This window comes from Paramisgurnus dabryanus, chromosome 22 (assembly GCF_030506205.2).
Source record: "Paramisgurnus dabryanus chromosome 22, PD_genome_1.1, whole genome shotgun sequence".
NCBI classification, from domain to species: domain Eukaryota; kingdom Metazoa; phylum Chordata; class Actinopteri; order Cypriniformes; family Cobitidae; genus Paramisgurnus; species Paramisgurnus dabryanus.
The window spans coordinates 2,131,399-2,147,461 of NC_133358.1; the positions used below are offsets into that span (position 1 = coordinate 2,131,399).

The window sequence follows — 16,063 nt, forward strand, 5'->3', positions numbered from 1 at the left end:
TACATTTATATTACGATGTTTGTATTACTTATGTTTGAAATAACATGATTAGAATCTGAAAAGGAGAGCATACAAGGCTATCTCATGGCAATTTATTAGTGCTGGGAAAAGATTAATTGCGATTAATCGCATACAAAATAAAAGCATAATATACAAGTGTGTGCTGTGTGTAATTATTATGTATATATAAATACACTGACATTCATGTACATTTACATATGTATATATATATGTATTCATATTTTTATATATATTATATATTATATATATATATATACAACTTCTGAAATGTATATATGTATGTGGGTGTGTTTAAATATACATAATAATTACACGTAACACACACACACACACAAATATCCATAGATTATATATCCACAGTTAATAATCTCCGATGTGTTTGTTGCAGGGATGCTGAATTGTTTCTGCTGGAGTCTCGCAGGTTGTGGGCAGCTGAAGAAGGTTGGCTGGAGTTTGATATCACAGTCACTAGTAATCTCTGGGTGATGAGGCCGTATCATAACCTGGGTCTACAAATCAGTGTTGAGACCAGCAGCGGTAAAATCATAGTTTTTTTTTTACTTTAAGCAACCAATCCATGAATAAGTTTAGGCTAATATCTAGAAGTTTCTACTACATGCCCTATTTTTGTTCTCGTTGTAAACTTTGTATGTAAATCATTAAAAGTATATGAAAGTGCATATTTAAAGTACTTCTTTGTACCTCTTCTTCTTTGCACAGGGTGGAGTATCAGTCCCAAAGACGCAGGGTTAGTAGGTCGTGATGGTGCTCTGGAGAAGCAGCCTTTCATGGTGGCCTTTTTTAAAGTGAGTGAAATCCGTATCCGATCGACCAGATCCACAGGCAAACGACGTCAACAGAACCGTAATCGCTCCAGCAGTCCACATGACGCATCAAAGCGAACTGCTTATACAGGTTAGCTTGTGGTATTTCCCATAATGTGAACTTTTTTGTAAAGGACACAACTTTAATGGTAACAGTTTACAGTAAGGTTGTATTTGTTAACAATTAGTTAATGCATTGACTAACATGAACTAACAATGAACGGTACTTCAACAGCATTTATTAATCTTAGGTCATGTTATAGCATTTACTAGTACGTTTGCAAATCAAACATTTAAACTTTTAACATTAGTTAATGCACCATGAACTAACATGAATATCTGCATTGACATTCCCGACATTAACAAGAATTAAGAAATGCTGAAAACTGTATTGTTTATTCATGTTAGTTAATCCATTTATAAATGTTTACTAATACAACCTTATTGTAAAGTGTTACCAGTTTAATATATACTTATACTTTCAAGTCACTTTCAGTTTAACAAGAGACGTTTGACAAGGTATGCTTCGGAAATGTTTTTGTTTCTGATGAGATTTTTTGAGATCAGATCATTATTTCCTTACCAGATCTGGATTTAATAAATCTATTTAAAACTTTTGAGTAGAAAGCAGTACATATGTAGGCTTGACATGCTGGACATAATGTCTTTCTCCAGTCCTTATAGTGTCATTTTTAGGGCTGTCAAAAGATTATTCGCGATTAATCGCATACAAAATAAAAGTTAGTTTTTGCATAATATATGTGTGTACACTGTGTGTAATTATTTTGTATATATAAATATGCACATGTACATATTTAAAAAACAACTATTTAAATAAAAAAATAAAAAAATATATATATATATATATAAAGAATATTTTTCTTAAATTTATACATGTATGTGTGTATTTCTATATACATAATAATTACACATAATACACACACAAATATATTATGCAAAATAAACTTTTGTTTTGTATGCAATTAATCGTTTGACAGCCCTAGTAATTTTCCTAATAATGTGTTCAACATCACTTCCTCATCCCTAAAATGCAGATCTTTAAACCAACATTTTCCCAAAACATTATTGTATTTCCTGTCGTGTGGTTACATCTCTCAGCAGCTCTTAACACAGACCCAATAATGATAAAGTCTCCTCGGATTACAAATAAATAGTGTCCTAGCGTCTGTGTACTTGCATAAGAGTGTATGTTTTGGGCTTTAGTGTCTGAATCGTATGCCTAGACTAATTAAGCACACTATGTGAGATTGTTTTTATTTCATTTGGCATGGATGAGGATCTTTTGAGTTTCTGTCTGGAGAAATGCTGTGATCACCTCCTCTAATGTGTCATTTGTTTGTGTTGGTGCTGTATAATAACTTGTGACAGCCTAAAATAATCTGTAGTACGCAGAGTTGGAGTGCTTTAGTATCAATGTACTGTTGTGATCAGGCAATTATGTAATGATTTAAAAAGCCCTGTTGACATTGCTACTTAAATATTCTCAAATGAATCAATATTGAATTGGCAAACTTTAAAATTGGAATCAAGTGGTAAAATGTCAATGGATAATAATCAGAAAATGTTTATTTAGTATAGAAAACAGTGAGATACAGTTCTCAGAGGTCTTAATCCAGTTTCTGTTTTTCATTATTGCTCTGGTTTGGGGTGGTCTTTGCCTGGGAAAGTAAAGGGTCAGAGAGCTTAGTGCTAAAACCCACATAATCCAGAGGTAATTTCTCATGCAAGACCTAAAACCAAGGGGCAAAGTCATATTTTACAACACAAGTTGATGAGTTTCCTAAGTTTCACGAGTACGCATGGGAATCATATGGAACTTAACGGCTATGGTTTCCACTTAATTCCTAAAGGCTTTTTTTTAAGATTGTTCATAGTCAGTAACTATGCTAACATCTTGTCATTCTGTTAAGATTTCTTGATTCATTTTGGCAGATTCTTTAACCATTTAATCCAATATATCATAAATTCAAGACTTACTTTTAGTAATTGCGAAACATTACGCAATTCATTATATAAACTTTACACAATAGGCATTTGTGAATGTAGCTACACTAATGCAAATGTGTTTGCTGTTGCCTGATCAAAACAATTTACAAATCATTTGCTGATGATAATGCATACAGTGCATTGAAACACAGGTTATAGAAATAAAAATGTCTTGGTTATCTCCACGTGTGTGAGTTGGACAGCATGTTTTGCCCATTTGTACAGTAGTGCAGAAACTCACAAACCTTGCACGCTATGTGTCCTGGCTAATGAGTAAAATCTGAAGGATTGTACTTTATGTAACCCAAAACATCATTCCCTCTCCCTGGATCTACTTGGGATGTCTAAAGTGTAAATATTTAGATTTGAAGTAGGAAGTTGAGAGGCCGTTGTGACAGCGGTCCCATCATGGCAGTGTTGAGTATGCATATGGTTTCAATATGAAATCACTCACTTATCAAAGCATTCAGTGACAGTCTGTGAGCACTACATCTTTACACAAATTGAGATATCGCAAGATACTATGCTGTCAAATCACTATTTACAATTTCAAAATACACATTTTACCCTCAAAATACAAAAATAAGAATTCATTTTTTGCTTTACCAGAACTGGTAACTTATACAAAACAGAAAAGGCTAAAAGAAGTTTCAAAGGATGAAATCTGTTGAAAACATGTCAGCTCAAAATTAAACTAAAGAAATAAGAAATGATAATATATATTTTTTAAACAAATATCTGGACTGTATTATTGTTATTCTATTGTAAGCTTTATATTGAAAATGGCAAAGATTATTAAATGTCTGTGTTCATTGTTAGTTTGTTTCCAAAAATGTTGGTACAACATTCTGTTCTGTTTACAGTAAAGCTTTTACTAAAAACACTTTTACCAAAAAAATCCCTAAGGGCCAGATTTACTAAACGGGGAAAATTAGTGTGAGAGCACAATAAAAAAAAAGTGGATGGGAGTGGTAATATCTGCGGGTTATTTACTAAAAAGGCACAAATTAAATAACAAGGCGCAACAGCTGATTGTCATAATGACCAACACAATTTACTAAAAGCAGCGCAAATTAGTTCAGGGTCGCAAAATAGCAACGTGATCCTCAGATGGGTAATCTATTAACACCACATGCGTTTGAGTTCATACACGAAAATTGTTAAATACAGTGGCTTTACGCTTTTCTTACTGATATTTAGCGCCAGTTTTACAGGAAGTGAAGTTTTTGCTCTCTTCCGCTCACTGAATGAAAAAGCTAATTTATACGCAAATATTTATTGCAATATTCCAATTATAATGCAATAATTTGGAACATAAAAAGCCGCTTTTCCATCAGCATGCCAAACAGTTCTCATTCTGTAACCGCTCTATTTCTTGCCGATCCAACTGAACTGGTACGGTTATAGTTTCATTTCCCACTGTGGGGCTTATAATGGCGTCCTTTAAAATGTAATACAAACACGTTAGTGGTAACATAACATGTTTACATGTTTACAGATGTTTTGCAATGTAAATAGCAAGCGGGTAATAGAGGATGATCTTTTTTGTTTTGTTTTTAAGGATACTTTTTACCCGACGTGTGTTCACTTCGCTTAAATTATATGCTTTACCAGCTACAGAGAGAAACTTGTAGCCAGGCAACTGACGGGTGATCAATCCTGAGCGGAGACGCTTTCTATCAGCGCACACGGTTAGACAATCGTGCTGAGCATTCTGAGCCGAGAATGGTTTGTAATCGTGCCGTGCCTAAACAGGGTCACATGTAAACATAAACATAACTGTAAACATTCCAAAATGGTAGAAAAGCACTAAAAGTTTGATTTCACTCATTGATTTGAGTCTTTAGCTGTGCCCCAATTCAAGGGCTGCAACTTTATAAGCATGCGACCTTAAAAGGTGAGCACTCGGTCTTTCAAGGTGGAAGCCTCAGAAGTTCGCGAAGAGAACTGAAATGAGACGGTCTAACCTTCGAGGACCCATAATTGGCGTCACCTGCTGCACGCGCCCGTCAGCAGGACACAGCGGAGATGTTTCTGACTTATTAACATAAATATGAAATCAGAAAAATATTAATTTATTTTAGAAAATATGACACGTTGATGTAGATTAAACTATTCAACAGTATATCAAATTAATCAACCTTAGAAATATACGCAACATAAAAAGAATAATATTAACACAAAACATAACTTATAATACTAAAACAGTGACAAGAAAATTTTTTCTGATAAATACACACTTTTATTTAATAAAGTTTTGAATGGTTTATTTTAGAATATCCATCCATTATATGCAGCAGTTGAAGACGCGCAATGAATCTTGGGATATCCTCAGCTTTTAAGGATCCATTCGTTCTATCCTTAACAGCGCGGAGAAATGAGGACGCATTTTGAGGCTTCATTCTAAGCATCCTTTGAATTGGGACGGCCTTACTAGCCTCAAGTCGCGCTGCTGTGACGCAATCGGTCTTAAAATACGTCCTTAGAAGGTCGCAGCCTTTGAATTGGGACACAGCTTTTGACATGACCTCAGTACAGGTGTTTCCATGCTTCTGGTGAGCTACCGTCCTGAGGACTTCAGTTGCAACCCAGCTCCAACACACCTGTCTGTAATTTTCAAGTAACCCTGAACACCTTGATTAGCCACTTCAGCTGTGTTTATTTGGGGTTGGAGGTAAAATCTGCATGACGGTAGCTCAACAGGAGCAGGGTTGGATTTTGGCAGATGCTTTTTATCCAATAGTGCATCAAACATACATTCTTTTATTAGTATGTGTGTTCTCACGGTTTGAACCCATGATCTTTTGCACTGCTAAAGCAATGCTCTACCACTGAGCTATACAAGAGCAAAAACATGCAATTATTAGAAGAAAAAAAACAATAATTATACCTCAACCCGAAATACCTCGTAAATACCTAATGTATGAATTGCCATGATGTTGTGTTGATGTCATGTTTCTAGCAGCAGTCTGTCTACTGTAAATAAAACAACCTCACAAACATCACAAAAAATGTCATGTAGCTGCAATTAAACGTATTTTTTCATACTTATTGAAAATAAGACTACTTTATCAAAAGAAAACAAATATGTATTTTTTATAGGTTTCCAGTTAAAAAAGGTTGGTGGATCTGTTTGGGAAGCCCTGCTTTACATTATGTAGGCTGATTTATGCAGTAAACAGTAAATCATAAAAACATGACTTAAGCTGGGTTTTCACAGACTTGCTCACATATATTTAAAAGGTTTACAATATGTAAGGGCACCTATTATGCAAAATCCACTTTTACAATCCACTTTCTTTTATAATCTCCATTAAACCAAAGCAGTCTTATTAGACATGCAGTTTTGATTCTCTTGTTATTGTGACATCACACTGACAAAGCCCTGTCAGTCCTTCATAGTTTCCACCCACAGCATGTTGTCCATCAACTCAATAGTGAGATACTATTGTCTCAGAGTGTATTTACAGGAATCAGATCTATTTTAAAGGAAAGCGCTTACAGTATGATTTGGTAAGGGAGTAAGGAGCTGCAGCTCATTTGCTTTTAAAGGTGCAGACACGAAAAACAACGCGTAGTTGCTCCCACCCAAATAGGGGCATTTTGGACATGATGTAATTGATGTAGACATTCTGGGCACACCTGAGACTTTTATTACATCTTGTAAAAATGAGCATAATAGGTGCCCTTTAAAGGTTTTTGCCACATTAAGGTATTTTGCATGGGTGGTGAAATGTGCAAAATAAAACAATGTTGCAATGGAAAAAGATGTTAGTGGCCTAATATTTCGAATCTCTTACTTCTGTTGTTTGGTCTTGAACTCACATGTTCTTGACAGATTTCTAGAGATTCATTCATGGAGGTCTAAGGCTATTGCTTAAACTCCGGCTATCCGTGCAAAAAAACAACAACCCATTTAGCGTGAATGCACGGTTGGAGGTGCGGGGGAGCTTGCCGGCCTTTGGCCTGAGGCAAGTTAACAAGCGTTTAGCTGAAGTCAGTAAAGTGCTGGCCCAGTGTTAGACCTGTAATTACCTCTGTGCTGTTATTAGCTGCTGGACTCACATGCCTGACAAAGTTAACAGTATCGCTTAAAGAATTATAATAACACGGCACTGTCCAGCTGAGGTTTTTCATCGCCCGCCCCCTCCCTCCAACCTCCTTTTGTTTACCATTGGTGTAATTAGACATTGGCAAACTCTGGAGATGGAGCTTTAATAACCACAGTGATGAAAGACAGGAAGAAAGATAAACCTCACATAGACGCAGACAACACTCGGATTCTCTTTCATGTCATCATGGGAGTGCGGTGAGACAGCTTTTCTGCCTCAGCTCTTTCCAGGATGGGTGTTACAGTATTCCATGCGGAACGTCATGCCCATTACTCCAGCATGTCGTCACAGGCAGGAATGTCATTGTGTAATTGCAACAGTAGAAACAAATTCGGAGGACAAGCCATTTGTGAAAGATTTCATTGTTTTTTAAACTTATTTTGATATTCATAACATTCAATTCTGTGAATATCTCTTTGTGAACATCTGTAAGCATCTTTTGCCAGTGCAGACATAAAAATGTGCTAAAATGCTCAGAAAATAGTTTAAAGATGAACAGCAAAGTTTATTTATGGGCTTTTTCAAAAGAACTAAAATTATTAAATCTGAGTTGAATCAGAATCAAGTCCATACGATTCCCATCCCAACATAAGAGAAGCAGGCAGACGTTCTTATGAGAACGCCCACAGGAGCAACTCGCAGCGGTAACTGTGTGGCATTAAATTTTACAGACAGGAAGAGAAGTGCTTTATGGGCTACCACAAATTTGGCCTTTACACTCCACACTAAATATCTGCTTCACTTCTAAAAAAGCCCCTGACTGTAAATACTGGCAGTAAATAATGGAAAGCTAAACAAAATCAGTACGTGAATGCAGTCGGAAGTCAGTGTGTTTATATGTTGAAAACAAAGACTTTTTTTGTCAGCATGCTTAAAATGCTTTCATATATTTGTTCAGGGAGTCCAGGTCATAATCACCACATAAACAACAGCAAGAAAATACGCTAAGAATATATTTCTTACTGTTAGGTTTGATATTTGCTTTGGTTTTGTTCTACTTCTATAAATACTTTTCCCAATTAAATGAAAATTTAAATTTTACAAAGAAAAGAAACAATCATATTCCCGAATTGTAATTCCATGAGCTAAATATTTGTATTTCTTGATTTTGAAGTGAAATATGACCAGATTCTTAACAGGTTTATAAATTTCCCCTTTTTAGTGCATGTGTCAAATGTAGGCATTGATGAGTGGTAGTTTGGTCTCATCTTCAGGCCTGTGGTTAGGTTATAAAAGTCTCTGTTGGAGGTCTGTATAGGACAGGTTCAGAGAGTAAGGAGAGCCCTGAGGGAGCAGCTAAAAGCCATTGGAGAGAGCTCAGTAGACACTACTGCTGGTGGATTTCTCTTGGTAAATATTTACCTTAGTCCTGCACTAGGACAAAGTGAGAGAAACTCAAGAAGGGGTTGTACTTTGGGGGCCAAAAAATAAGTGATGATGATTTAAACACAATATACAGAGCTGCAAGCACACAAGCTATAATAATACAGAGAAAGAGATTTAAAAGCATATAAACCTCTTGAAAAGCACCCCCACTCTGGCCCAAACCGTGATAAGACCTACTTTCACTAAAAGGGCTGTTTTTACTAAACCATTTAGAGTATAAGCATAACTATGGTGTTATTAGAAAGAAGAAACTTTGAGCTTCATTTCCAGGTTTTAAAATTATTTTAAGTAAAAAGTTAGAGACCCTTAAGTACATTGGAATACATTCTTTTTTGCATAACATCTTTTTTATTACTAAAAACGTAATGATAAATATGTGTGTGAAACCTAATGCAATGATCCCAAAGCCACAAGTCTAAAGAAGTTATGTTTCACGTTTGAGGTCAATAGGCCCCAAAATGAGGTTTTTGTGACTAGTGCCTTTTCTAAGTGCTAGTCAGCCCCAAAATAAAAGTATTTTGTTTACATGCATACACGTTCATTCTTATTATTATTTATACTTATGTACGCGTATAAAATGCCGTTTCCACCAGGAAATAAAACGTCACACAAAGATCGTTGGATTCTTTGTCTAATTGCCTACACGTTCTGTCTATCAATATTTTTCCATGAGTCATTGGAGGAACGACCGAGTCAGATGACGGCACGATATTTGACATCGCTGTTTGGATATTATGTATTATACTCCCGCCTACTTTTTAAAACAAAGTTTGAACGCGGTGTAATCTCATATTAGGGCTGTCACTTTTCGTTCGATTGCACAATCGATCGGACCAACCAAAAAAAGTTTCGAAAACGAAAATAGGCAATCGATTTTAACCAAATATGTACACTATTAATTTTAAAAGAATTAAACAGTTAAAAATATAGATGTAACAAAACTCTCAAACAAGCAGAAAAAGAAAATAAAGAATTCCGAAAGTGCAGTAGGTGTGCGAAAGCTAGACAGAAAATACCCAGCAATTTTACGCACCTATAGTTTCACGCTTTCAATCGCTGCATCTAGTGTTTTGCAAAAAAAATGGAGGACAACGTCAATAAACCTGTGCAACACGAGACAGCGTCGAAATTGTGACCTTACAGGAGATGATGAGTTATGACAAGGAGCCACCCTTGCGAGCTGACAGCGACCCGCTTTTGTGATGGAAGATTGGCAGTACAAAATACGCAGCTGGCAACGAAGTACCCGAGTTTCCCTGGGACATCAGTGCGGTCGGAGTGCGTCTTCTCAACAGATGGACATATAGTGAATGAAAAACGCTCTGCTCTTGACCCCTAAAATGTTGATTGACTTGTTTTCCTGACCAATAATTTGTAATGGCCCTAGCCTTTTTGCGCATTTCATTATGCCTGCCTAGTGCCGCCTAAGTGTCGGTTACGTTTAATAAAAAAAAATACACAGCATGTTCTCAACTTCAAGTAAGTCTATTTAAAGTTTCATTTTTGAACAGTTGTTTGAAATGGATCGAATCATTATTTAAAATAATTTTTGAATTGCCTAAATCATAAAAGCAGCCGGTTGAAGCCCGCAGTAATGTTTTTCATTTATGGCAGCAGTCCACTCTGCATATTTTTTTAGAGAATGTTGCACTACTGTTGCTGTTTTTTATTCTGCACGAAACTTAATGACAATGAATAAGAAATATTGCTGACTTGTGCGTTTCAGGCGCTCTCTTTACATTTGTCTGTTATTTGGCGTTGAAAATGGAAACGTCTTTTTAGACATGGAAAATCGATTTTACAATCGATTCAATGAACAATTATATATTAAAAATCGAAAATGATTTTTTCACAAAAGTGACAGCCCTATCTTATACACAGTGAAATGACGTAAATAGTTCTCAGATTGTATATTATATTCTATTACAAGATGTTCATGCGAAATCTGATGTAAAAACAGACTATATATCTATATTTCATGTATAATACACATTTGTGGAAAAAAATGGTCATTGGATGTATTTTATTGGAGATTTTTCATGGGTTATTCACACATCTGAAACAGACTGGATTCGACTCGCGATCGTTGTATCAACACAAAAGTAAGAAGTGCTTATATTCTGCATGTTGTCATTTGGACTTCTGGCACAAAATACTACATTTATGATGCTAGAGCATCTGTATCTCAAAACAGAGACCATACACTGATGCTAAACCCTTAGACCAGGGCTATTCAAATCTTACCCTGGAGGGCCGGAGCACTGCATAGTTTAGCTCCAACCCTAATCAAACTTACCCACCTGTGATTGTCTAGTGATCATGAAGACCTTGATTAGCTTGCTCAGGTGTGTTTGATCAGGGTTGGAGCTAAACTATGCAGTGCTCCGGCCCTCCAGGGTAAGATTTGAATAGCCCTGCCTTAGACCCTTCAAAAATTATTAATATTATGTTAATATTGGAACGTTATATATATGTTAGTATTATTAATGTTTGTAGACAGTAGGCTATATAGATATTGTTAGCAGTGTTAAAAAAACTGAAGTCATCCCGCCCACAAATTAGTGCGCTTATAAGAGGTTAAAGCAGTCTGCTCTGGAGATTTCACTTCTGTAAATAGCACATCGCTAAGAAAATGCTGATATGGTCCCTTAGTGTAAATACAAAATCTCTCTATACTTTTCCTTAGTCATACATGTTATTTAAACTAAGAAAATATTGTCACTTTGTGTATATTGCATATATATCTCTATTTGCACTAAAGGTAAATAATATCTAAAGCTGGCTGCACTTAGATTCCATGGTGCTGACACTGATAAGAGAGTGCAAATCTTCCAGTTTTCGGTATATCCTTGTCCTTCAGAAGTGTAGGGTTAGTGCAGACCTGCGGGGAAGTGGGGGCAATCACACCCGGGTAGGTTTGGTAGAGTAAAGTACAATGTGAGTACGACCTTAGACAAGTTAGATTAGGCAGAGGGTTATGTAGAGACAATGGAGATCTCAGCTGATAGCAGTGATAAAGTATCAAGAAGTACAGGGGGTCCAAGATTGATCCCTGTGGTACCCCAGTGGTAACTTTTGTGACTTTGACATACTTCCTCTCTAGGAAACCTTTTAAAGCATATTTATTTGAAAACTGTTCTTACAAGGTGTTTCTTGCAAAAAAAATAGCTGATTGACAATTAGCAAATATGCCCATTGATTCGATTTTGTAAATGTCAAAAAAAGAATCAAATAACTTTTCTGATTTAAAGCGCCCTTTAATTATTATTAATATATATTTCTGCTGTATACTTTGGCACATTTTTACTGTCTTGGTGAGTCAACAGCTTATTTGGTCTTCTGCGAGAGCAGTAAATTCTATTTACTTGCATCATAATGTGAGTAATGAATTATGTCTTTCATTAAGAAGGCCTAAGCTGCCTGCTCAAAAAGAAAACAAACAGCTTATGTGCTGCTGAGAAAAGCAGACATGATTGCGTATATGCATGTTGAGGTGGGCTTCATCCAATACTATAGACACACTACCTCATCTGACTTCAGCCTAAATAATAACCCATCTTGCATGGCACTTAATGTTCATGCTTCGTCAGCAAGCTCTCTGGATAGTGCTGCTCTTTGGGGCGGGAACCCCAAACAACAGGAAAGGACTGCAGCTGGCTTGAACTGATATCGTAGTTTTCTCTCTCCTGCCTTACTACACTGTATTTAACAGTAAACCCTGTCCATGAGAACACCAGAGGAAAAAATGTGTCAGAATTTGACTTCAGTCACTCAGTCAGACCTTCTTCACATAACACAAACTTACCTGCTGCTGCTGACGATGCCTAATTAAATGTCATTGACATATAAAAGAGCACCTGCCAATGTTTAAATCCTTTTCGAGCAGCAAGAATGGCTTATATTTCCAAAAAACATGCATCAATCGGACAAGCAAAAGTGCGTACGTCTGCTCAGATCCTGACGTGGCGCTAAGATCTTTTCCCCATCAAAGACAGTTTTTATAAATATGGACTTTGCGGGGGATTTTTGTGTACCCAGACTTTACGATCAAATCACACATGATCGATTTACGTTTTGTTTTATAAATGAATATTAGGTATACATTATGTAAGCAACAAGCAGAGCTGGGTATAGATTACTTATGAATTGTAATCCGTTACTGATTACGAATTACATGACAAAATTTATAGTCAGTAATATAATCTCTTAGATTACACATCGTTGTTAATTTAATCTGACTACTTTTGGATTACATTTAGATTACTTTTGACATGTTATATGATTTCAAATATATAAAGAGGGGAAAAATATATTCAATTCTATTTCACCAACAAGCTGAAATAGAATAAAAACTCTTAAACTTAAAGTGCAATGTAAAAAATCACTCTTTATGAATTTAAAACATATTTACTTAATTTTAAGTAAATAAAAACAAAAACAGCTACATTGCAAAAAACTAATTGAATTTCACAAAATTCACTGCTGGGTCTAAAATTTCACCTCACAAATAAAATGGAAGTTTTTCTTTAAACTGTGAGTTTCTTTTAAAATAAAATGGTGTCTATACATCCAGTAAGTTTGATTTTGACATTGGTGGGGGGATAAATAAAATTGTCTTCAGAACCGCATTGTCACAAAGGTTTATTGCTATACAATAGTTAAAATAGTATTTTTGTTATCATGATCTTATTTGTTAAGGTTATAGGCCAAAAACAACAAATATACAATAATTCTATTTTATTTATTATTTTTGGTTAATTTTAACTTTTTTGTGATGCCAATAAAAATTCTGGTATGGCAAGTTAACCCTTGTGTGGTGTTCATATTTTTGTTACTTAGACGATGTTTGTGGGTCTAGTGGACCCAGAGCATTATTAGTATCTTAAATCAATGCAGTCATACAAATGTATGTAATAATTGTTTACAGATGTTTACTTTAGCCTTATTGCAAGTAACATAGACAGAATTTATGGTTAATTTTTGTCATTTACCACTGGTAGAGGACTAGTTATAAACTAAAGTACCATTCGTTTTTTGTGGTAAAATGAAACAAAAGAAGAAAATTCTATTCTGATCCAGATATTGGGGGGAAAACATGTTTATCTTAAATAAGTATAAATGAAACAAAGTTTTTCATCACTGTTGATGTTTAATTCTTTGAACATTTTGAAATTTTACACATTTGTGTCAGTCTACACAGCACAGGCCCCAACTGGACAGATGCCGTATCATAAGATATTATCCACACTGAACACATAACCTGTTCATGCCAGCCAACACAACACATAAGAAGAAGATTTTTAATGTGTAGCTATGTTGTGTATGCATTTCCTTGCATTTTATACACATATACTGTGTCCATCTATGGTCCACACACATTGCAGTACAATGTGTTGCTATTGGCCACGATATATGGATAATATTTTACTTTCTCTATTATTCACTCTCTCTCACACACTCATGCACACAGCTGACATTTGGTCCCCACAATGTGATAAATACCAGGTACACACACACACACACACACACACCCACACACACACACCATAGGTTTTGTGGTAAACCCATGGTTTTACAAATGGTAACCAATATACCAAATAACCATAATTTTACTACAATAAAATTATGGATTTTTTTGTAAGGGAGATAATGGTAAAATGTAGAATGGTTCCTGTTAGACAAAAGGTAAAGTGTTTGGGACAGTGGGTACAGACAAATGTTCATGCATGATATATAACATGTTGTATGCTTGCGGCATTACAGCAAGAGTAGAATGACAAAACTCTGACATGCATCCATCACATATCTACGGACATAAATACAAACACACTCATGCACTCACAGGAGTCCCAGATAGGAGAAAAACAGAGTAAAGTTACATAGCACATTCAATTTTTACACTCTTATTAACCCTGGGTCCAGTGGACCCGAACACCACATATGTAATATAAATGTGTAGGGGGGTGTACAGTGTACAGTAATTATAAAGTTGTTTATTTTTATGTTCTTCATAAAAAATGAGCCAAGGCCAATGAATCTGAGGTTGAAACAACAATTAATTGCATGATTTATCTTTCAGTAAACATTAAAAACGGGTCCCACAGACCCGAACACCACACAAGGGTTAAAAACTGAACCAAAATATTTCCTCCAGATCTGCTTTATTTTAAATAAAATAAGTAATATGTAAAAAACAGATGGACATCAGTGGTTATATGTACATATGGATTCATTGTTTGGTCGAAATTATTGCTAGGGACAATTCAGTGTTCCCTGGATATTAGTAGGGACCTTCAGTGTCCCTAGTGTCCCTACCCAAATCAATGCCTTTGCATCCAGTGATCAAAAGCTGAGTGCTGCTCCATTTTGCATGCAGTTAAATTTATTATTAAAAATGTAAAAAAAAGAGATCTACAAAATTGTGAACATCATACTGCCATAATGTGAATAATATGTAATCATGTAATCCATAAATAAGTAACAGTAGTCTGATTAAGAGTATTTTTAATCCAATTACAAGTACTTGATTTTTAGAATCTGATTTTTAGAATCTGATTACGTAATCCAGATTACATGTAATCCGTTACAACCCAGCTCTGGCAATAAGGTATGAGAGGCTGTGTTGTATCGTGAATAAGTAACGGCTAAAGGGCATTGTTTGGCACAACGCAAAGCAGAGTCAATAGAACCCCTTCAGCCGTTACTTATTTACGATACAGCACTTGCTTGAGTACATTATTGCTTTTATAAAACGGTTACCACACAATATTAAAGTGACTGGAACAACAACGTTTCAATGTGTAATATGCATGAAAAGCTCAAATAAAAACAACAAACCGTTCTTAAACTGATACATATGGTTGCTAAGGGCGCAGTGATAATAGAACCGTTGGGTGAAGCAGTCAGGGCCGGGTTTTATCGTGAACTAATCGTTTTATAAATCAGTCTATGGACTCCCTGAGAATTTAAACTTTTTTAAGTTAAACTTTAAATCTCGCTTCAATAATTACAATGTAAACATCTTACATTTCTTTTAGTGAAGGACTAGTCTAATCCCTGTCATGGAAACCACCCGTATAAGAGTTGATGTGTAACAATGTAGTTTCAAATTCAGACAATGAATTTTTTTTTACTTTATTCTGTTGTGTAAATAAATGAATATTGTCATGTAGCAAGTGATAATGTTAAATGTCTTCTCTTTAATTGGCAGAATATAACAACAGTGATCAGAAGACCGCCTGCAGAAAGCATGAACTGTACGTCAGCTTCAGAGAACTGGGCTGGCAGGTAAAAATAATAGACATGCATCAGCATTCCATACCAAACACTGCAACATAAAACAACCAATAAATGATCCTTAATGTGTAGTGAGTATTAAAGTGGATGCAGTCTTTTTTTAATTAAACATGCCATTTTTTCAGGACTGGATTATTGCTCCTGAGGGATACGCAGCAAACTACTGTGATGGAGAATGCTCTTTCCCCCTAAATGCCCATATGAATGCTACTAATCATGCTATTGTACAGGCACTGGTGAGTTTGTGTTTTTATGCAAATCATAATCATCCTACTGTTGCACTAATCAACTGAATCATCAGAATTATATATTGTGTTTAATAATGATGAAAAACTGAAATTGTGTAAACATTTGTCTCTGACACTATACCGCCCTCCAAAGGCTAAGTGCAGTATCTACGCAAACACTGAAACTGAG

General features: G+C 35.5%; 1 protein-coding gene across 3 annotated transcripts in view; it reads left to right on the forward strand.

Moving 5' to 3' along the window:
• The window catches only part of bmp6 (bone morphogenetic protein 6), a 54,695-nt gene that overhangs the window by 37,011 nt on the left and 1,621 nt on the right, over positions 1-16,063 (forward strand). For all 3 annotated transcript variants that reach the window (XM_073813210.1, XM_065287977.2, XM_065287978.2), the window contains 4 exons: positions 410-558; positions 742-936; positions 15,561-15,637; positions 15,772-15,882. In XM_073813210.1, coding sequence (XP_073669311.1) covers positions 410-558; positions 742-936; positions 15,561-15,637; positions 15,772-15,882 — 532 coding nt within the window. The remainder of the gene's footprint in view (positions 1-409; positions 559-741; positions 937-15,560; positions 15,638-15,771; positions 15,883-16,063) is intronic.